Genomic DNA, 23,678 nt, shown 5'->3' with positions numbered 1-23,678 from the left:
AGTTTAGACAAACCCAGCTGACATGAGTTGTTGAAGCCCATCTCTAAACACATTACAGTCACTCTTACACTCTGCCTGCATATCTTTGGGTACAAATCATTTCATGATTGCTTTAACACATTTTTTTAAATGGTGCCATTTGCATGAAAGTGCTCAAAATATATATTTTTAGTAGAACTGCACCCTTTTCATGGATTTACAACTAGAATCTGTACAAAATACATGTAATTGTAGGAATTGACAAAAGTGTACAAAATTGTGCAAAATTCTTCAGGTTTAAGAAAACAAAAATCACCCAAAATATATTTTAGTTTAGTCCCTTTTTTCAGAAATACATTTTTTGGAATAGTAATAGAAGCCCAGCATAAAGTGTGGTGACTTCAGACACCTTGGCAATGGACAGCGGGAGCATTTCTGCATATGTTTTGTTACATTTGTTCTAACATAAATTTTAAAGGAAGTACACATGAATGTACATATTCAGAGAATGTGGCAAATATATTAAAATGCTGGCAAAATCTGGTAAACCTGAGGCAGTGTTGAAAAAAAGGATGAACTGCTGTTTATTTATTAGTGCAATAGCCTTTCTCTTCAAGACCATTGCTTTCTTCATATAGCTACAATTCAGGTAAGGGATCCATTGTTGTGTGTGGATAAAATACATTAAAATATTTCTTGAAAGGTCAGTCAACAGGTTTTTTTGTATAAAACTAATATTTAGTACAAATTAAAATGCTCATATTTTCTTTTGAAACAAAAAAAAAAAAAAACAGAAATGTATTGCTCAATAAATATATTGTCATGTAAACATTAAGCTTGGCGTAAGCTAACTTATTGCACTTATTACCAGGGTTTGGAGGACATACTCTGGTATTCCATACAATCTCTGGAACACTGGCAAACTAGAAAGTTCTGAAGTGCTTTTTTCTGTTTCTGCTTCCAAAAGACTGGATGAAACCTGACTGTGCTTGAATAATTTAGAGAAAAGTTTTTAAAAGGGTGGCTTAAATTGCCTTTACCATCAAAATTCAATATACATCTTTTTCAGTAGCTGAGTGCAAATCCCTTCGACAGCAGCTGATTTTCCCCTGGTGAGCTGGACTAAGAACCAGGTTAACCAAGTAGTGCACTATGCTGGATATTTTACCCAAAATAATGACAAGGCTTGGGAATGCACTTCTGAACTGGGCAATAGAATCAGTGTTCTTTTCTGACTCAGGAGTGGAATGGAAAGGTCTCTCTCTGACTTCAAAACTATGGTTTCTGAAAGGCAAGTGTTGGTGATTGACAAAAATTGAATTCCTCTAGCTCTACATTTCAATATTAATATTTGAATCGCAATAAGGAGCATGGAAACTAACTGGGGGCAGACAGAGGGGTTATAGTAAAGACTTATGGGAAACCTGGGCAGACAATGTAAAGCTGTGTAAAGCAGGGAAAATGCTCTCATGTAAAGATTAACAATCATTCAGTGTGAATGTTTTTAGAAATAAAGTACAGTACATGATAGAAATTAGACCCTAGCTGACAAAGCCAATCGCTTATAGATTTTCCATTAAAGATGTTGTTATTTTTATACAATACCTGCTCTGCGAGTTTCCACTATGTCTTAGCTTGTGATAACAGACTGTGGGATGGAATAGCCGGCAGGAGTCTCTGATATGCTGTGACAAATGCACTCATTTACCAGCTTGCACTCTCTTACGCTAAGAAACCACAAGAGGGTGCTATTTCATCAGCTGTAGCCATCAGCATCTCTACAGCACACCAAGAGTTATGACTGAGCCAAATCAACAAAATTCCCTCTTTAGGACCTCGCTACCAAAGCACTCATAAACAATATACAATTTTCCAAAAGTCATCTTAATATTCTCTTCCCTGGTTTGAGGATTATCAGTGTGCGTGCTAGACTTTTATATTACGGAAACACAGCAAAAAGTTGGAAATGCTAGCTTTCACATCTTACCTGACAAGGACAAAAATGAATATGTGAAGGACTACATTCTCCAGAATCCCCCCTTTGTAGGTTATAAAGTTCTCTTCCAGGACACTCTCTCATTGTTATGCTCAGATCTGTGGGGTGGAATACACATAGCCAGGCAGCCTCATCCTGCACTCCCAGCAGCTAGCATGTAACTGCATGCCCTCTCAGCCTTCTGCCCTCAGTAACAGTGCCCCCTCTGGCAGCACACAGTATTGCAGTGGGAGGCACATAGAGGAGAGTGGAGATGGGGTAGAAAAAAGTGTTTCTCCAAGAGAAAAACACAGCATCCACCACTTTTCAGTAATCTGTTTTCCTTCATCTCATCATCTCTCCTCTCAGCTGGAGAATAATGACGCCTCCTTCTGACGCAGTCTCTCTTTCTGTTTTCAGGGAACAGACGCGACGGGTGCATTATTACTTATCTACTTAAGCTGCTACTCATACACTCATTCCATGCCTAATGTGAGATTGCAGATCAGATAGAATACCTTATGACACTGTATGTCAATTAACATAAGTGTTTATGAATACTTATGCAGTGTTTATGAGGCCATTATGTAACCCTTTTGGGTTTGTGTCATTTGTTGGATTCTTCATAGAAAGTACATTTTCTCCTTTATTCTCTCACAGATTTAAATGGTCAGTGGTTCTATGTAGTCATATCTGAAGCGGGGGAAAATATTTCATATAATTTCCAGGGCTGACCGTCTACAGACAATTTCTAACATTGTAATAATGATAATGTTCGATGCCCATAATGAGCGGATTTCAGAACTGCACACAGTGGTAAACAAAGAAGGTGATTGGCGCCAAACATACCAGACTGTTGGGGTTGATCTTCCTGGTCTCCACCTTCTTCTCCTCAGTGATCATTTTCACTGATGCTCGTGCCGCCTTCAGCCTGCAACAGAGAGGCAGACAAAACTCAGAAACTGACAAAATGCCCCCACCTTCAGACCACTGGAACAGGACTAAATCACAGCTGAAAATCTTATCCAAAACACAGGAAAGGACAAGTTTAAAGTTACTCTTTTTCTCTTCAATTTACTGTATTTTTGTGATGTAATGGTATCTTTTAATTAAACAGGACGAGTCAACTTTGACAGGAAGGGTCTCCATCTTATATGCCTTATACTATTACTCCCTTTCCGTTAGTTCCCATCAGAATCCCGCTGTTCAGCTGCACTCACCTCTCCTTGGAGATGCTTTTGCCCTCTCGTTTCCACGCGACCTTAAAGTCCCTGCAGAACTCAAACCACAACATGAAGATGAAGCTGGGAGCCACCTCCTTCTCGCTGGATTTGGGCTTCACCCCAAAGTAGTCCACCATGTCCTGAAAGCTGAAGAGATGAGGGGAACCAGGAAGAGATCAGCAAAAGAGGACAGGAGGAAGGAGGATAGAAGAGGTGGGTTATGCAATGACAGACTTTTTAGTATTACTACATTAACATAAGGAGGTTCTGTTATGTCACTTTCCAACCGTATAAAAATAGTCAGACATGATAAAGCATAGACATAATGCAAAATGATAATAAAATATTGGACTAATACATGTTTAAACCTGGCATCTCTATAATAACTTGTTGGTTGTTATAAATAGGTTGAAGCTCTATAGTTACCTTTTCTGAGCAGATGTAAGCTTATCATTCATAGCACTGTGCTCTTTTTTCCCTGAAAACAAAAAAAAACCGACAAAAATATAAACATGCAGGAAATGTTAAGTGTATTTCAATTGTTTTTTTGCCTGGTTGATCACGTTATTCACCCATTGAAACAAAAGATTCCATTTTCTCCTTAAATGGCTCCAGGTGTTCCTCAGAAGAGCTCAAGCAGACCTTTTGAATTTTCTTTTCACAACCTAGGAAACCCAATTTCAAAATATTAGAGAAACAACCTTCTCATCCTGCCTTCCAGCAAAAACAGAACGTAAACAGCCTTTCCTCGAGACAGTGATATCTCATCAGGTATTCAGTAATGTACCAAATTTAAGAAACAAGAATAATTTGTACATAATAGTCCTGGTACATGTACTGTCATAACAAATATCATTACTTTTATATCTATCTCCTGCTGTAGCCACAGCCAATCAGCATCCACTAATAACGGTGACAACAGCTAATCAGTATATACTGATATCTCCGCCCACACCAATAGGACAAGCTGGTATCCTGCATTAAACTCCCAGCATTGAGCTATATATCATCTCCCAGCCCTGAATCTGAACTCTTCTCCTGACTACAGTGCATGAAGGAGACAGCGATAGTATGAAGGTCGAGCCAGCGCGTCAGTAATGAATCTGGTCTGTTGCTTAATGAAGCGGAGCAGAGTTTCATTACCAGCCAGGTCCCTCTGCAGCTTCCTCAGGTCTTTGGAGAGGTCCTCAAACTTCACTTGGGCAGCAAGGGAAAGATCCTCGGGCTCCGGCAGGGGAAACGCACCCCTCTCGGTCCCTGTGTTCTGAATGAGAGAGGGGAACGGACAGAGAGAAGGACAGAGATAGCGTGAAAGAGACAAAGAGACAGTTAGAGAGAGAAAGAGAGACAGAGAGAGTGATGAGCAGATAGAGACTAGGCAGAGCCCAGTATGGCTAGTCCATCACACAGAACCATCAGGTCGGTTTCTACTTTTAACATTACCTTATCAAAGTTGCGCAAATAGTACGAGGCCACATAATCCACCAAACTGATCCGATTGTCCTAAAATAGAGAAGATAGAAAGACAAATGTGACATGGAGAAAATGAAGGCTCAAACTGTTTAAGTTTGGCCCTTAGGTAGCTTTTTCAGAGGTGCACTTGAGAAGGCGAACACGGTGGTGGTTACCCGACTCTTGACGTCCTTCAGCTTGGGCAGAATCTCCAGGCTGAAGCCATCGGCCTGCCCCCTCGTCCTGTTCCCGCCGTTCATGTAGTTACCCAATGCCAGGATCAGCCCAATCACATCCCTCACGCTGGGCCTGTTCAACAGGCACTGGGACAGCACACACCATAAAATTAACCTTCACATTGTTACCATGGACACTGTAGCCACACTGATAAGTACAGAGCCTCTGTACTTAATTTAGATCTTTGGACTTTACTTTTGGTCACACCTTACATTACATGTACACATTAGATATACCATCATAAAATGTACACAATGCCTTCCTGGGCATGGCATTCCTACATTCCTTTTTCATTCACAAGAAATTGCAGTGTTTTATGTTGGTTTTTCATCAGTTCATTTGAGTCACCCATACTCTGTCTGAGACAGAAGAACTAAGTGGCTCACTAGGGGAGGAGGATTGCCAGATGTGCCTTTTTCAGCCAAACTTATCACTGATGTCAAGAAGTCTCATGAGATTGACACCAGCAGGCTAGCTTTATGCTACCAACCAGCACAATACCCCTATTTCCCACCAAAGCCTCAAGCTATGAATAGAAAAATCAGATTATACTTTATGGTCTTATGGTCCATTTAATGAATGTCAAGGCCCTGGACAGAGACAGAAGCAGAGATTTACAGCACTGCAAAAATGCTGAAGCCTTACTTTGCACATGTCAGAAATGATTTCCACTTTCTGGCAGATGGAGGACATCCCATCAGAAAATGTAGCCTGGAATATGATGCAGTGTGCTCGTTCAGAGAAGTCCGGAATCTGAGAGAGTTCGTACAGGAACCTGGAAGTGAAACAGGAAGCACAAGCATTTCTGTCACAGACAACAAGGACACACTTTTCATGAGCTCCAAACAAGTGCCAACAACTGGTCCTTTACGAAGGTGGCATTCTGCAATAGCCAAGCTACATTTTCTAAGGGTTTAATAATAATAATAATAATCATCATCATCATCATCAATATCATCCTCATCATCATTATGTGCAGCACCAGTTATCACCACCATGATGATGATTATGACGACGACAACAAAGATTATGGAACACAGCAACCCCCAGAAGCCCGAAGTCTGCCCCTAGGTATGGTAAACTCTTACTGTTCTGGTTTGTCCAGCAGCTTGACCTCGTCGTCCTTGGATGTTTCATAATGTTTTTTTAATTTTTCCAGCTCATCATTTTGAGCCCTCTGGGAAGCACATCAAACACATGAAACAACAATAAAAGCAATCATAACAATGAGACTGTATCAGCACAACACAATAACCTCTAATTTACAGCAACATTCAGAAGAACTCAGCTGTCAGAACCTTTAGCTCAATGATCAAGCACAGTGCTTCCAAACCATAGCTGGTCTAGAGCAAAAGCCAAATAAAAAAGATAACTATAAAACTTGATAACAATAATCCTAAAATACATTTAGATGTCCTCTTATACTTTCTAAGTAGTGTATAGTAAAGCATACTCACATTTTCATATAAAGCTTCAATGGTCTCCAAATCCACCACAGAGTTGTCCACGGTCATTACAGCTGAAAGTCATTAAAAAAAAATTTTTTTTAAAGGGCCATTCTGTCATAAATCGATATTATTTCAAGCATTATCACTTCAAAACTGAACACAATTCCTAATTTGTGCCTGCAATATTCCTTGAGTTCATAATTTGGGATTTTTTACCCTAACTTTCTGGGAATATTTTCGGAAACAGTAACTGTTGATTGGATATTTTCAGTAGCCCGTGGGGAAGAAGGACGCCAGCTCACCTTGGTGAATGTCCTTCATCTCCAGGTGTAGGCTGGAGATGAGGATCCCCACCGCCTGTGACCGCTTCCCATCCAGCAGCTTGATAATCTATAGATAAAGCAATACCAGGCTTTTAATGAAGAGATCTAAACAACACACTGTGTTAATTCCATTTCTGACAAATTTGCGGCAAAGTATACACAATCATATTGAACTGCTAGCTAAATAACCTTAAATTAGCTAAATAACCCTAAATTATTAGGAAGTGAAGCATCAAATGCTTTAAAGATCTAGGGAGTACATCCTCGGTGTGTAAATTAACGAGCAAACTGCTGTAGAATTGGATTTGAATGCCCTAGGTATGCAGTGGAGTGGAACTTTTATTTCTTTATCCCAACAGTTATAAATACTGTCAGTCCAAGTAGTTCAGTCCAAACAGTTCATTCCAAGCATTCACACTTAACAGGAAAACAGCAGCACCTATAAAAAGGGATGTAGAAACAGGCAGTAGAACAGCCCCAAAGAATAACAAGTACAGTGTACAAGGACAGAGAAAAAAAAGCTTTTAATTATTACACCATGGTCATGCGAAAATGTACAGTACAGGAAACTCTTAAAGTTGATAAACTGGTTTTACTCAAGGAACTCCAAAACGTGCTAAAGGGCCTTTTTGTGGGTGAATGTACGCACTTCTGACTCCTATTTCCCACAGCTGTTCATTTTGCCAGGTCTCTTTTGAAAGACATTTGAATCTCATTGAGACAGACCTGGTTAACTGAAGGTTAAACAAATTTTAAAAATTGTCATCCCACCCGCTTGACTTTGGCCTTGTTTTCATAGACTTCACAGAGCGGCTTCTTGGTTGGCTGTGGCGTGGCCTTAGAGAACAGCTCCTCAAACTCCTGGGGGTTCAGGATGTCAGGCTCTTCCAGGGAGCCCCACAGAGTGTTACAGCTGAGGAAACAGACAGACAGACAGACAGGCAGGCAGGCGTAATGACCAAGGAGGAAATGACATGCATGCGAAAACATGTGTTGTGAAAATGAGTACAAAATCATATTTAATAACTGTGTAGTCTCATATGCAATAAATATGGTGGCAAAGTGAATATTGGAGCTCTGGTACCAGAGAATAGTCTGATACTAGAGCACTGGAGTACTGTGTCACTATAATAGATTAGTCTCTGGTAAGAGAGAGAATATGGAGGCTCGTACTTGTTGTCCTGCACCTGTATCCTGGTCCAGTAAAGGGGCTTCATGGGGCAAGCAGGCTCCACCATACGCTTCCTGGGGACCCTCCCCACTGGCGGATATACAGATATACCTCCTGTGGGAGGGGGTGGAAGGGGGCCACACCCCGGTAGGGGCGGGGGGGATGGAGGGCCACACCCCGGTAGGGGCGGGGGTGGAGGGGGGCCACACCCTGGAAGGGGTGGGGGTGAAGGAGGGCCACACCCCGGTAGGGGCGGAGGTGGAGGGGGGGCACATCCTGGCAGGGGCGGGGGTGGAGGAGGGCCACACCCTGGTAAGTGTGGGGGTGGAGGGGGGGAGAGACCTGCCACAGGAAGTGAAGGAGGCAGTGGGAGTGGAGGTGGGCCCATTGCCCCTGGCATAGGAGGTGGAGAAGGTGGAACATGCACTGATTGGCTGGACAGTGAGTGAGGAGGTGGAGGAGGGGGCGGGGCTGACCCTGAGGCAGACTCTGCCTTGCCCATAAGGCTCAGGCTGATGGAGGTGAGGTTCAGTTTTTTAGGCACGGTGGCATTGGGGGGTTGGCTGGGTTTGCGTTCCTCCTCAGGTGATTTGATGAAGGTCTCCCTGTCCGTCTGCACACACACGTTGCGGAAGGACTTGGGAAGGAGGTTATCCTCCGTGGACACGCCCACCTCCCGGCAGACGGCATGTGATTGAGCCACACTATTGGCCAGCTCTTGCTGCATCTCACTGATGGTTTCCTCCAGTTGGGAGATGGACACTGCATGCTCTCCTCGTATCTGGAAGACCTGCTGCTCAAATTCCACCTGCATGGAACGCGAGAGAGATCGGATCAGATACATATTAAGGCACACCAGTCAACAACATCAACTACAATTCGGTCACAAACACACACACACACACACACACACACACACAAACAATTTATTTATAGAATGGTTTACTTACACGTAACTTTTCCACTTCATCTTTGCATTCTCTCTTGAGATGCAGAAGTGCAGCCTGGTGCTCTGTGGCAAAACAAACACAGACAACACCTTGAGACCTTACGATTTAATACAAGATGCATCTCAGACTAAACATACAGGATGCGTCTCTGAGATTAAACATACAGGACATCTCAGATTAAACATAGAGGGTACATCTCTAAGATTAAACATACAGGACATGTCTCTCTTAGATTAAACATACAGGATGCATCTCTGAAATTTCACACACAGCATACATCTCTGAAATTAAATTTACAGGACGCTTCTCTGAGATTTACCATGCAGGACGTATCTTTGAGATTTATCATGCAGGCCATATCTGAGATTTAACACACAGGACAATCTGACATTTAACATACTGTACAGGGCTATGGAGGAGGGCCTCTAGCGCTTAGTCACTTTAGAGGGCAAGCCTCCTGCTCTGGGTGGCTCTGTGTTTATTTCTCCTGGGAGTGAGACAGTATTTAAGCAACACCAATGCAAATATTTGTAGTCAAACAAAGGATAAAACAGGTGAACATGCAATACAGTGCAATCAATGATACTGCTGTGGAATTGGTTCCTTACCAGCCTCAGTGTACTTCAGGCCCACCTTCTCCTCCTCGTCCTTGGGCCGTGGCGGTGGCCAGACGGCCTGCAGGCGCCCTGGGGTCCGCTCCTCACTGTCTACAGGTGATGGGACCTCAGTCTAGGGCAGAGAACCAGCCAAACTGTACCACCATGATAACAAACTTACAGTATACATATATGGTAAATGCAAAATGATAAATGAAGATACATGTGCATATATTAACTACAGTTTTTTTTTTTAACCATGGGTGACCTAATACTTTTGGCCTGTACTGTATGGAGGCAGTAGACACACATCTGATGGTGTCCTGCCATAGAAACTGTTGTAAAATTGTACCACAACAACAGAAAGAACTCAATGCAGCTAGAAAAAAACAAGTTCCCCTGACTACAGTGAAATGGTAACTATGATATGTGGACTGAAAGGATGTGCATCTGCCTTTAACCAATCTTTCGGTCCAATGTTGATGGTGCTTGGCCCACTGGAGTCTTTTCTTGTTAATGGCACATAGCAAGGGCTTTTTCGCAGATACACATCCTTTTAGACCAGCAGATCATAGTTGTTGTTATACTGCAGTCAGGGGAACTTGTTTCTTTCTAGTTCTTCCTATAGTTGTGGTACAGTATTATGATGCTTTCACTTGCTAGACAACACAAGATATTTGTCTTCTGCCTCTTGATCTTTCTGGTCTTCTCATTTTAATGTTACTGTCCAAACATTTATTTTCCCCAGCACATCTAAGCCTAACTCCTGCCATATTTCTTTGCAACTTAAGTGCCTATTTTACATGTACTACAGGCTAAACATAATAGGCTACCTGTGGTTTAAAAAAAACTTAAGGTAGATAACATTTCACTCAATTTAAATTGTTTGTGTGTGAAAACATACATATCTATTAACGGCATACTAAAACACAAGTGTAATGTACTTACTGTATGAGATCTTACAAATAATATGCAGTGCAGATCAAATATATTCTATAAAATAAACACACGGAATTCTGGAAATAGCTAAATATCAGCATTTTAAAATATATGCTAGTCAGGATTTTATCATTACTAAAAAGCTACCCTCTTCAATCATACCTCCAGCACTATTTCAATTCAGATGCAACAGATCTCACCAATTCACTGGAAAAACAGCTTCATGAACAGTAGAGGTGCGCATGTGCACACACACGCATACACAAATAAATATAAAGATGAATAAAACAAAGTATTTTCCTTTTTAAAAAAAATGCTACTAGTAAATTAATTATCCAGATATATGGCAGTATAAGGAATCAGACAATGGCTTGGAGAAGTACTGAATTGTATATGGTTGAACCTTTAAATTGTTTACCCAGATATAAAGTATAATACATGTATGAGAGCATGTATGCATAAACATAAAGAGAACCCTAGGGGTATTAAGTACCATTCTGTCTCGCCTGTCCAACTCCATGCAAACACAAATGTGTCACTCAACATGCTATTCTTACTTAAATACAGCTCAAGTAAATGTGGCACCACAGGGAAGAAAGAATAGTATCAAACGGCAGTTAAGTCACCAGTGTACAATCATGCAAAAAAAGGCTGATGAGAAATAAAAGAAAGCATTGCTCCAAAACAGATCATTACTTGCATTCCAATTGCAAGCATTCATACCAAACCTGAGCCGGGAGAGACACATACATTTGACTGCCCGAGGGCTTTATGTTCAGGAGTAGCGGGTTTGGAGGGCGATCTATCGAAGATAGCCCGGAGTAGCTCCTGTTCATTCCTCATCTTCTCCCTCACAGCCTGCAGGTCTGGGGGCTCCACCCGCCGCTTGACAGATTTGGGGGTGAAGAAAGATTTGAAGGCTTCGAAAGCCGTCTCTGCGCCGGTGGCTTTGGTTCCGTCCTCTGGTAGGGCTGCCTCTTTGCCCTCCACCGCCGGCTCCTCCGCCGCCTCTTCCGTGGGCTCCTCCGCGAGCTCCTCCACGAGCTCCTCCATGGGCTCCTTCACAGGCTCCTTGGGGTCACCTCTGTCTTCATCATCATTTGGGGACTCCTTCTTATCCAGGCTAAAGATCTGGCTCAGTTGCATCAGCAGGGTGCCCTTGCCCACTGCAGATGCCTTGGCCTCCCGCCTCAGGCCCAGAGGCTCCGAGAAAAGCCTTCTTATGGGGGGCTTTTTCAGGCTGAACTTCACAGCTCCCCTCTCCTCCCCCCTCTGTAGCACCCTCAGTCCCAGAGGGTATAGGCCAGGAAGCTGGAGGGGCCTATCCACAGGGCTGCTGGGGGCCAGGGCACCGCCCCGGAAGGAGGACCTCGAGGAAAAGCCTGCCGTTGGGCTGCTCAGTTGAGGGAGTGTGGATGCCGGCTCCATTTCAGTAGAGAAGCAACCCTGACTCGACTGCCCTTCCTTATCCTCCGAGGGGCATTCCTCCTCATCATACTGGCTGGCAGGGGCAAACCCCATGGGGTCAGGGGCCTCTCCAGGTTCTGCTCCAGAAGGGGTCGGGTCTCCAGGGAACTCGCACGGGCCCAGGCTGACGGGTGACCCATCGGCAGGACAATCTGACCCAATGTCATCCGCATTTACCACATCCGCACCTACAGGCACACAAACTTGGTCTCCCGCAGTGGGAGACAGTTGGTCAGGTCCACACACCCAGTCTCCTGCAGTAGTGGGACATTGATCTGAGGCTGGTAAGGCCATCTGAATCTCAGCAGGCGGTTCAGTCAGGGCAGGTGTGAGAGAACGATCTACAGCTGCTCTGGGGGAATGCTCAGATGGGCAGGGGGGTCCAGTTGGCAGGGCAGAGGGGAGGGAGGTGTGTAAACTGCAGGTGTCCATTGACGCAGCAGTGGGAGTGGGATCAGAGGTAACTGGCTCTCTCTGAGCGGTAGGCAGATACCCTTCTGTTTCCTCGGGAGGTTCCATACTCTTAGAACCTTTTTCCAGGTAAATCTGAAATTCAAATACACGTACATCCTCCGCCTCTTCTTCCTTGATGTTCTGATCCAATGTCCCACTGTTAGTCTCAATTGCAGCTCCACACGAGTCTGAGATTTGCTTAACCCTCCCTCCATCCTCTTCTGAGGGGCGGGGCTTCCTGTGACTGTTAACTTGTTCTGATTGGACCAGCCCACTCCCCTCCTCATCCTCTGTCTCCGTGTCACTGTGGATCTCCACCAGGCGCACCTGCACCAGATCGGAATCCACCACACCCTGCGCATAGTCTCCGCCCTCCTCTGTGTCTGTGGTGCCAGGATCCCCGTTTTCACCTTGCCTATCCGCCCCATTTCTCAGGTTACCTTCCTTGATGGGATCATCATTCCCTTTATCGACACCATTACTTGTTTTCTTGGCTGGCAAATTCCGGAAAGCCGTAAGTACCGCATTCTCCTCTGCCTGCTTCTGCGTCTCCTGTTTTTCGGGACGCACAAAGAGGGTGGAAATTTTGTCCAGAAAGGAGCCAGGTGGATATTTTCCTTCAGTATTTTTTCCACCATTTACATTCTCCATTTTTATAATGGTTTCCAAAACCAAGTGCAATCGTCAAACCAATTTCAGTCAAGCTTCATTTACTCTTTTGCATAACACTCTCAAAGAACATAAACATTCTTAGCCAACATTTGTCTCTTTTTTTCCAAAACCAAGAAAAGCCAAGAGTTAATCAAGAACAGTGCAACATTCAACAGATCTGACGCACATCTGTACACCTCTACCAGTCCCAGTTGAGTTGCTCCTGTTCCCACTCTTCTGTTTGATAAAAGCTCTTTTTCAGTCCGATTCCTCTGGTGCTCCATTCTACATCTCCAGCGAGGCTAGAAAAACAGCATTTCAGCAAAAGTGTCGTAATCCCTTTGGCAAAGTGCAGGCAGCAGTCTAGTCCTAAAAAAAAATCTAAAAACAGAAGAATTTGAAGAGGAAAGCCTTTCCCAACAAATGTATTTTAGCTGGCAGGAAACATATGTTTCAGAAAGTCCAAAAGCGTGGCAGAGAAGTAGAGCCTCGCTGGGACTGAAGTTTCTGGCAGTATGGAAAAATCTCCCAGGGAGAGAGAGAGAGAGAGAGAGGCGGGAACTTCGGCTTGTAGGAACCGCAGGAGGAGGAAACTGCTGTGAGTCAGACCACGAGGTCAGGCGACGAGAACGCTTTCAGCCCTTTTCCCTCGGGACACAGACGTGGCGCAGTCAGGGGGCGGATAGGGCACGGCTAGCGGTTAGCACTCAGTCAGGGCTGCTCTGCTTACTCCTGGCACAGGATTCCTCTCTCTCCTCAGGTGTCGGTGTCCTACCGGCTCTGCTCCTGCCTGAAAAGTTTCGGAAAAAGATACGGGGAGGCGGTCCGCTCCCACACGGCCCCTCCCCCAGCTCTGAAAAGCTGCTAATATTTTGTTACTGCCGCAGGTACAGAGCTCACCACACCCCAGCTGCAGAATAAACAGTAAGAGCGGGGCTGCTAATCTGCCTCTGGTCAGATGGACTGGGTGGTGCTCTTCTCCCACACTTGACAACAGACCGCTAAGCTGTTTTGCGATTAGCCCTGCGCAGTCTACTTACCTTAAATCTCATTTACTGCAAGCAGACTAATATAACGTTGCTCCCTTTTTAAACAATATCATAAGCACTGCTCAAAGAATTAAAGTTTTTCCTAAGAACTCCCAGTTCTAAATGCTAACAATTTTGGAAATATAAACAGCTTTCAAATGTTTTTTTTTACATTTAAGGAAAACTCAGTCTATGTGAATGATGATCTTTGGCACAACAAGCAATTAGGTAATTTAGTTGTGGAGATCTCTCTCTCACATACACACACACACACACACACACACACACAAACACATGCACGCACACACGCACACACACGCACATACAGTACTCACACTTACATGACCATGGCCAAACGATCATGTTTTGCTGTTTTTCAGGCCAACAGAGCGTTGCAGACCAAAAGAATGGGTCATTGTGTTTATCTAAAGAAGATAATTAGGTTTATGCTGTTGTATAAATACTGGTTTGTTCATACATCGAGTTTGACAATATCTTGTGGTAAGCAGCAGTGTTGAGATCCAGGGCTACGCTGGATTGAATGCTGAGTACCATACCGCAGGGCTCTTTCCTCTATTTAGATGACTGACAGTTGGCAAATGGTTTTGGGGCTGGGCCAAAAAGTGTTGTTTCCGAGCCTTTTTAATGAAATGAAAATAAAGTCAGGTTACCCACTGAAGGAAAGTGAAGAGAAAGAATGTGTATAATGTTCTGATAACTCTATATGTCTCTTTTACTCGTGGAAAAGAAATATCTCTGGGAAATCTTATCATGCAAGAAATGATAAGTTCCAAACAATGAACTCTCCTTGAAGAGTACATTCTACCCCAGAATATTCACTTACATTACTGAATTCATTATGTGCTTAGGAGACAGCCTTTCCTACAGGTACTAGGATAGCTTCACAAGAGTAATTCACTGCAAATGGAACAACAACAGCACCCTGCCTAAGACTATAACCTAGACTATTACTTTGGCTGTAATTGGGTCCTGGCAAAGTTCCTAAAGTTGTACAGCACACTAATGCCCCAACTTCTATAGATGTAGCTTCCTCAGCCCCCCGTGTCACCTCTCAATGCCTGCTCAGACACACACGTCTCTGATTCACTGCCAGCCCCTTCCTATTCACAAATAACTTAAGTGAAAACCGGGCTAAGCTTACCTCTGAGGATTACAATGACCTCTTAAAGTCATTAAAGGGTTAAGAGAAAGTAAGAGGTTTACATCTCTCTTGTATGGCTGAGCATGTGCATGCGTGTGTGTGTCCAGGTACGAGTGTGAACGCATGCCTTTTTTTTTTTTTGCAAGCGTACGCGTACATCAAATAGTGAGTTAATGCATCCCAGAGTGAAGAACTGCTTCATGTTCACTGAACACAAGCTGTAGTAACACAAGCAAAGGCCTGAGAGCTGACTCACTCATGCTCAGGACACAGTTGAAACGCACAGCTCAGCCAGTCACAGGCAGCACAGAGCCAGACGCAAAGCCGGAGAGAGACCGGAGCTCTGTCGCAAATCCTCTCCATTCACACCCACAAACAGCACTGTACAGACACAGATCTACACCATTCATACAGAGACCTGCAGTACTGGCACAGACCTAAACAACCAAAACACGAGATTGATATCTTTTATCCGAAGATATGAAAAAGTATAATGTCACAGGCTGTAAAAACATGTAATCCAACACGCCGTGAACTAGAAAGACTAAGCCTAATGCTTGTACTCTGAATTGATTCAGAATGGTGCAGTGATGAGTTATGCTGAGGAATATGATTTTACAAATTGGGAGAAAAGACATGATCAGGGGAAAACAAGATGGCATTCCCATAAAGTTGGCGTGCAGAACGAATAGGCTGGCAGGCTGGAAGTGATGGAAGTGATAAAACACACCTAAACCATAAAGTAGCATCACTTCAAAACATTCTGTGCCCTTTAAAGAAAGGCCTTTTTATTGTCTAATATACTGTAGTACACTGCCTGTTGTGTTGATAAATGAATCTCTGAATTATCACAGTACAATACTTTATAAATCCTCTACCGAGAGTGGACAGAGTATCAGAGTAACAAACCTCAACCTAGGATTTCAGCTTCAAAACTGAAAGTATAGTTGCTGGGATGGAGATAGATGGCATCTCATTCTCCAGTCAAATTCCAATGCAAACACTGTAATAAGTAAACATGCCACACATTGTTGTTTCAGGTCTGCACATTTCCACAAACACATCTATGCACTGCAGGCACTGACAGCAGGGTTTATCTCACACCAACAGACAGAGAGAGTCCACTAAACCGAAACGCACAAATCGAGCTGATTGGCAATTACTTGCAAAATACAGAACTGACAGTATGTAAATAACAAACATATAAATAACACCAGGAACTAAATAATATAAATCTAATATATATATATATAATGGCTGCCAAACATTTTCTCTCACTACACCTTCTAAATATGTAATGCTCAAACACAATTGCATCCCATTGTTGCAGAGTCTCTATTGAGCAAAAAACTGGGATGGGAGCCCCACGCTATACAAACTGTCAGCCGAGGCACCCTACAGCCTGCCACCTCAGCTGTGCCGCCGCTGCCCGGGAATACTGTACCCCGGGCACTGGCAGACTGGCAGATGCCCAGGCATTCAGAGAAGTCACTTTTGAGAAATGAGAGGGAGCGCCATGCAGCTTGAAACTCTCCCTCTGCGGGCGACCACATCTCCAATGAAACCACCTTTGCCAGAGTTGGCACTATTTAGGCAGTTACAAAACTTGCCATGAAGTCAGAGAGCAGTGTACTCAGAGAAAACAGAAAACTGGTTCTGCAAACAGGCAAAATACACTTTAGCTACTTAAATATTACAAACAAATCTGCCATCAAAATGACACTCTTTGGTAAAATCATAATATAGCACAAGCATTCATTACATGAATTACATAGTTTGTTGTAGTAAATTAACCATATAAGGTAAATAGCAAACTCACATGCAAAGATAATTTAAGAATCTGTCAGACAAATTTGCTTCTAACTTCAAAGTAATTGACTGTGGGTCTCTCAATGATAGAGAGAGGGGCCTGATTCCTGAATGTGATTTAGTATAAAGGGATGTAATGGATGGCGTTAATCTTCTGAAATATTCACAAGAGAGGTCAATTACTTCACAAATGAGGCAGTTGGAGAAGCATAATTCCCTGAGCTAAACAGTGATGAAAGAATCCTCCCTGACATTTTTTTTCACAATTCTCAAGACTCACTCCGACAGGAGCATTAACTCATGATGGAGACGTGCATATTTTCCTGTAATATCTGATAGACTCACTGAAAGAAGCTGAAGGAGCAGGGGCTCCACAAATAGGGCGAATACTGGCTAAAGGTTACTGGGTTGGCAGGGTGGCTATTGGCAAACACTTCTGGGTGGAGCTACACTCACGGTCAGGTCCAGGCTGGAGCTGGTGATGTCATATTCTAGCGGTGTGATTCTCTGGAAGTCCAGGTGATCTGGGCGGGTGACACAGGACCTGCTCTTCTCCCCATCCAATGGCCAAACATCGTCTAAAAAAAAATCTGTTTCCAAAAACAACATGTGAAGTACTCATGTAACCTATAAAATAATCCCACTGAGTGTTCATGTCACATGTGATTTACAAGGGATGGTTGAAGGATTCTGATAAAAATAAAAGAAGTTTACAAAATGTAAACACATCCACATTTTTTTGTAACACAGAGCTAAGCATAATACACTAAATAGAAAGGGTTCTAAAAGACTTCTCTAAGTCTCCATAGGGGAACTATCTAGTTCAAGGGTTCTTTGCCATACAAAATGGTTTAATCTGAAAGCACTCACACTTTTCACAGAGGGTTCCTTAACTAAAGTTTCCCTATGGAGCCAACCCAAATAAACCTTTTTTATACACTAACAGAATAAGCATAGATGTAAAATGTCTTGTGATGTGTAATAATATTTTTGTGTGGTGTGGTTTGATTGGAATCGATACCTCAGTCAGACTGGACAATATTATACTCTCCCTATTTTTTCAGGAGCCTTTCCCTGGAGGTCACCACATATATTAAAGGATAAAGGTCAACATTATACCAGTTCTTTATATATTTCTTAGTGTGACCAAATTATAACAAAATGTGTTCCTTCAGTTGGTTTGAATGTAAAAACAAACAAGGTCCTACTACCCCTCCCCCTCTCCTCTCCTTCTAAAAATGCGACGGAGCCCCTGAGTGAATCTCCTTTCTGCCAAGCTTAGGAAAGAGGGACACAGCAAATTAAAGGTGACAAAGGTCACTCTGTGAGACGTAAACAATCTCCTGACTGTTTTCCACAAGCGCCGAGGCAGGCAGTTACCAGGATAACACACGTTGCGCTTGGACCAGGCACCAGGAATCCCTGCCAGCCCTGGTATAAAAATGGTCGCGTACACAGAGTCCGTCTCAATCAATGAACCAAGTCTTACTATCCCTGGGATGTTTTAGCAAGTCTTAAAGAGCCAAAAGAAAGGCCACTCCAAGTTTGGTCATTGCAGCCCCCCAGAATCTTTTACCCACAGCACTGGATAGCAGTAAATCGAGTAGACAGCAGTCAAGTCACTGGGGACTGGGTGTTGAGTTTTCAGACTAGTGCTGAACTTCTTCCATTCATACTAAATTTTTGAAGTGTTTTCTGCAAAGTGCTTTTTCTTTTCATTTAAAATTTCAGTATACTGATCTCTAAAATAAAAGAAAGATAGAAATACATTCGTACCAATGACAAGTGTACTGTTTTAAACAATTGAACAACAGTGCCATCCCCAGGATCACAACTGGTACTGCAGCTGACTGAGGTCTACAGTCCTGCTGGGAATCCACAACAGTGGGACTTTAATGAGACACCTGTAGCACATATCTACAATGATTCCATCTCAAAACTAAAACAAAAACACAGAGCAGTATTTCAAGCAGCACCAGGGAAAGCCTTATCACGACACAGTCACATCACTGCCTCTGTGTGGGCATCTAAGAAATTCACACAGAGCAAAACAGTACTTACCAGTTTAAATGTGAGAAATACACTTTTTACAGCAAACAGCTTTAAAACATTTCTATAATTTTTCAATAAACACGCCTTCTGAATTTAAGGTGTGTGCATTTGTGAGGGGGATTTTAAATTAACTTCAAATGATCTATTCACTCATTTTAGAGTTTAATGGATGGTTGTTCAATACACTTGAAGTATTATCAGTAAGACATTCTCCATGGATCACTAAGCCTCTTTTGCTTACAAATTGAGAGCAGCTCACCCCCCTGACAGCCCACAGACAGACAAAAATGGAATGTGATGCAAACCCTTGTCACTGTCTAGTTCAGCAATGCATCAGTCACATAACAGACTCTGTCTGTCTTCATCAATTACAGACTACAAATCAGCATAGAGCCAGGAGAGCAGAAGCCATGGATAGAGGGGGTGGGATTACTGAAGGTCATGTGATGCTTATGTTTGAGTGAGTGAGTGAAAGCAAAGGAGAGAGATCAATGCAGTGCTAATGAACCACTGCTGTGGCCATCAGATCATGCTTTCCAAAGTAACACCTGTTTTGAGCCTGCAGAGTGAACCAACTCAGGTGATCACCTTGCCAACTGCTCACCCACAAGCCCACAACATGGCTCTTTCTGTCACCATAACTAAAAAACCATATCTCACAAGAGAACATTAGTGTTCCCGAGCCATTACATTTCCAGTCCAGTTTTAACAATAAAATACTGGAGTTGTTTATGTTCATGAAACAGCTCAATCCAAATTGATTCCAAAAGACCTCACCTGCCGTCAATTTCAGCATAACTAGGGCCACCATTTTGTCTCCACCATGTGAGCTGCAGCTATTTAAACTTATATTTCAATATTTGTCCTCCAGGAGTTCCCACAGGCACTCCAACCGCACAGTCAAGTGACTAATCATACAACTGAGTTTCTGATTGAGACTTGAGATAAAAACTATTTAGGCGATCTAGGGAGAATCGGGAAGGAAAGTGAACATGGATGGAAGTTTAAATGTTACAAAAATGATGTCTTTGAGCCAGTGGTCCTCACTCCTGGTCCTGGAGAGCTGTAGGGTGTGCTGGCTTTCATTGTTACTTGATCAGTTAAAGCAGTTGATTACACAGGAAACTTAGGTCACCTGGTTTCTTGCAGCTAAATGAGTCACTGATCTTAAGGGGAAACAAAAACAAAAAGCAGACTCTGTGGCCCTCCAGCACCAGGATTGAGTATCACAATAGTAAAAAGAAAAAAGGCAACCATATAAAACAGGTCAAAATAGTCCAATCGTATACAAAAAGGGCTGGTGTAGGTTTTTGTTTTAGCCCAGCACTAAGGCACCTGATTCTACTTAAAGACTTGATTGAAGATCATGATTAGTTAATTAGTTGAATCATTCTTTTCTTTTTTTTACTTTTTTGCATGTTAAATGTTATATAACAGTTCTCATTTTTAATATGGGCATTTCCCACTGCTTAAAACAAAACCTATCATGGCCCTGTACACTTAAAAATACTATAGCATTTCCACGGTAGTAATCAAACTAAATTTAACACGTTAATCTTGCTTGAAATCATTGCTGTAAATCATTGTCTGTGTTTAACCACTTGCAATTACTTTATATAAACTTAAATTATTGAGGTGGAGCAAATGGGATAATTGCTTGAAAAGGGGCTTGACAAAAACGCTATTGCGACCTCTAGCTGGCGGAGGACCGAAGTACCACGCAAGAAAACGAGAAGACAAACTAAATTAACAGCAAATACAGTATGCAAGGGTAGCAGCTGTCAATTTCTGGTTAAGAGCAGCAAATATAAAAATCCTACGCATAGGCTTTCTGAAGACACTGTCCTCAATTCACCAAAACAATACAGACTGTTAGATTAGGAAATGTCAGGAGGGATTAAACACAAACATACTTCTCACTCTTTCACACTGTTGCCTCTCTCTCTCTGTCTCTCTCTCGTTCATACACACACACACACACACACGCGCGCGCGCACGTGCGCACACACACAACCAAATAGCACCGACCCACATTGTCATCTCAGTCTAATCTCAAGGCTATACGTATTTTTTCTGAATGGCTCAGTGACCTGTGAAATATTCCTGGAGTAAATCCAATTTGAGTGGCAGGCTTGAGCATTTGAGAGCAGGGGTTTCATGTCCTGAATGACTGCTGCAGCTCGACACCTGCTGCAGGGAGCCAGTGTGCTTATTCACTCCATCACTGTGAACACAAGAACATGTGCACATGCGCGCACACACACACACACCACATGCAAATGCATACACACACATACACACACATGCAAATGCGCACACACACCATACACACAGAAACACACACACATGCAGATGCACACACACACACACACACACACACACACACACACACATGCAAATGCACACACACACACACACACCACACGCACAGACACACGCACAGACACACACACACACACACACACATGTTCATGTAGGCACACATGTAACTCTGGGATCAGTTGTCAGGCCGCAGACAGTTCCAAAGGTTTGTATTTTTACATGCATCTGGGACAAAAATATGTCTGTTTACTGTATGGAACACATTGACTGATGATGTTGCATTGCATCATTTAACAAATGATGTTTTAAGAACCCAAACTCACATTCAGTTAATGTATTAGTTGTGTAAATACTTCAGATTGGTTCCCCTTTTGGTTGACTGGAGGGATTCAGTGTGGAATTTAAGATATTGCTATTTACTGTTTATGATTTATTAATTTCTGGATGATACCATTCATCATTTTTATATTTTGTTTTCTAGTTGAATTTGCTGTTGTCTTGGATCAGGTCTCTTTGTAAAGACATTATTTTCTCATAAATTTAGACCCTGGTAAAATAAACGTAACAAAATTCTAACTAAATCACTAATAAAACTGTAGGCAATCTAACTACAGGGAATATCAATGGAGCTGACCGATGGTGAGCTCTGTCTTAGTAATTGGCCTTTCCCACAGTAGATTGCAGGTGTTAGCGTGGAAATTGTGACAGTCCTAGAGATAACAGCACAGAGTCATACAGACAGTCCTCAGTACAGACAGAGCCATCCAGTAATCACATTCAGGCAAACCAGGAGCAAATCACTCACACTGACGGTTTCTGATCCTTATCACGGCCGGTAAATCAATGGCTTAATTATTTCCACCCAGAGCCTTGAATAAACTCAAAATCCCATCTATTCTGCTCTGAGTACTGAATAGTGTAGAGCACAGTCCAACGGAATGGACTTCCTGAGGCAAATGTTGACTACTTTATTATTAGGTTATATACATACAGCATGCAGTGGTAGTATGACATCTAAATGTGGACTGAAATTCAAAACAACTCAATAAAATGTTTTTGTCAGAATCATTGAGACGTAGTCAAAAGTGTTCCACGTAAATGCGTGAATCACACACAAGTGAATTTATGATCCAAGTGTTTCCTATGAGATTTCAGAAGGAAGCTCTATCACCTGACAGTTGGGCTAATTGATAAACAAGCATTGTATTACATTTCAGTCAGAGCCTGATGAGAGTGAATGCACAGATTAACTCATTCACACTTTGACATCAGTGTTTCTACTAACATAATCGTGAATGCAAACTGTGACCTGGGTCCATCTGAGTTGGGCAGAACTACAGGTAAAACAGGGTGTCTATACTGTAAACTGGTGGAAAGACACACCATCTGCCATTATTTTTTTTCATTTTGTCAACACACTGCAGATACCAAACATTACAAAGCACTGATACACATCTGCAGATTCTGTGGATTAGGAAAGGTAGGTGCTGGAATAGCTGAAGACCATTAAAAACAAACAACAGAAAAAAGAGGAAGTGATTATGGCTATGAGTATTATAATTGCTTCAGAATTAAATAATTTATCATATGCATGTGCAGCTTTGACAAGTAAATCACTAGGCTGGATCAATAAACAGTTTAAATTAAAGCAAACAGTCAATAGTACACTAATGAAAATCAGAGATTTATGACCGGCTCTTGGTAATATCACAAACTGCCTGAAATCCTGTTGATCAGAAACCAATTTTTTCGGAAGTGTCACATTTTCCCTCTGTTGCATATTTTGTATAATAAAACCAGTTCTGAACAAGATTGCAGGGTTTGACTTGCTCTGCAAAAGCTGCTAAGCTGTTATGCTTGTGGGCGTTTTATTGACATAGTCTTACTGCATGATTTTTGATTTACCCATACCATTTCTGTGTGTAATGAAGGATATGTTAGATGTTTACAGAAGCTTCTGAAGCCTAAAACCATAAACTTCTGTAAACATCTAAAATATCCCTTAATGTACATAAAAACTGAAGAGGCCAATCCAAAATATACACTAAAACTGAAATAATATGAAAAAAAGCCCCAGAAGGTGAACTATCTCTTTAAAGGAGACCAGGCTGTGACACAAGAGAGCGGAAAGAAGGCCAAGAAATCACCACCCAAATCTTAAGACACAAATTATTATATCCAGGGCAGGGGTTTTCCTCATTTACAGGGTGTACCAAACAAGAGACTGGAAGGGCTTTTGTATTACACACACAGGAATATTATATCATCCAGTTAAATAGAGATTGCTTGGATAGGGTAATGGCTCCTAACAAACAACATGTGGTCCAGTGGACTCAAAACAGCAAAGTAACTCATCATTTTAAAAGGGTAAATATGAACAAAATAATGTTCTGGAAACTGCAGGGTTTCATTTTTATAAGGATAAAACATGGAGGAAGCAC

The 23,678-nt window shown here is 42.4% G+C and overlaps 1 protein-coding gene across 2 annotated transcripts; it reads right to left on the bottom strand.

Moving 5' to 3' along the window:
* Positions 1-757: 757 nt before the first annotated feature.
* On the bottom strand, positions 758-20,236 carry LOC135257185 (formin-like). 2 transcript variants are annotated; one of them, XM_064339672.1, is made up of 18 exons: positions 19,693-20,236; positions 17,320-17,441; positions 9,367-9,487; positions 8,759-8,820; positions 7,811-8,616; positions 7,409-7,550; positions 6,617-6,704; positions 6,324-6,385; positions 5,955-6,043; positions 5,512-5,641; positions 4,806-4,952; positions 4,621-4,680; positions 4,321-4,441; positions 3,750-3,842; positions 3,604-3,655; positions 3,175-3,324; positions 2,804-2,885; positions 758-2,364 (listed from the first exon to the last, which is right to left on the bottom strand). In XM_064339672.1, exons 1-18 carry the CDS (start codon positions 19,724-19,726, stop codon positions 2,320-2,322), a joined length of 2,406 nt encoding a protein of 801 aa, XP_064195742.1. In that variant the 5' UTR covers positions 19,727-20,236; the 3' UTR covers positions 758-2,319. The 2 variants fall into 2 exon arrangements, with proteins under 2 accessions (XP_064195742.1, XP_064195741.1); XM_064339671.1 differs by lacking the exons at positions 17,320-17,441; positions 19,693-20,236 and adding an exon at positions 11,044-13,748.
* Positions 20,237-23,678: the final 3,442 nt, after the last annotated feature.

This window comes from Anguilla rostrata, chromosome 6, assembly GCF_018555375.3.
Source record: "Anguilla rostrata isolate EN2019 chromosome 6, ASM1855537v3, whole genome shotgun sequence".
In the NCBI taxonomy this organism is placed as follows: Eukaryota; Metazoa; Chordata; class Actinopteri; order Anguilliformes; family Anguillidae; genus Anguilla; species Anguilla rostrata.
Note: the sequence above shows the minus strand (reverse complement) of the source record. Positions and strands in the feature narration are given on the sequence as shown.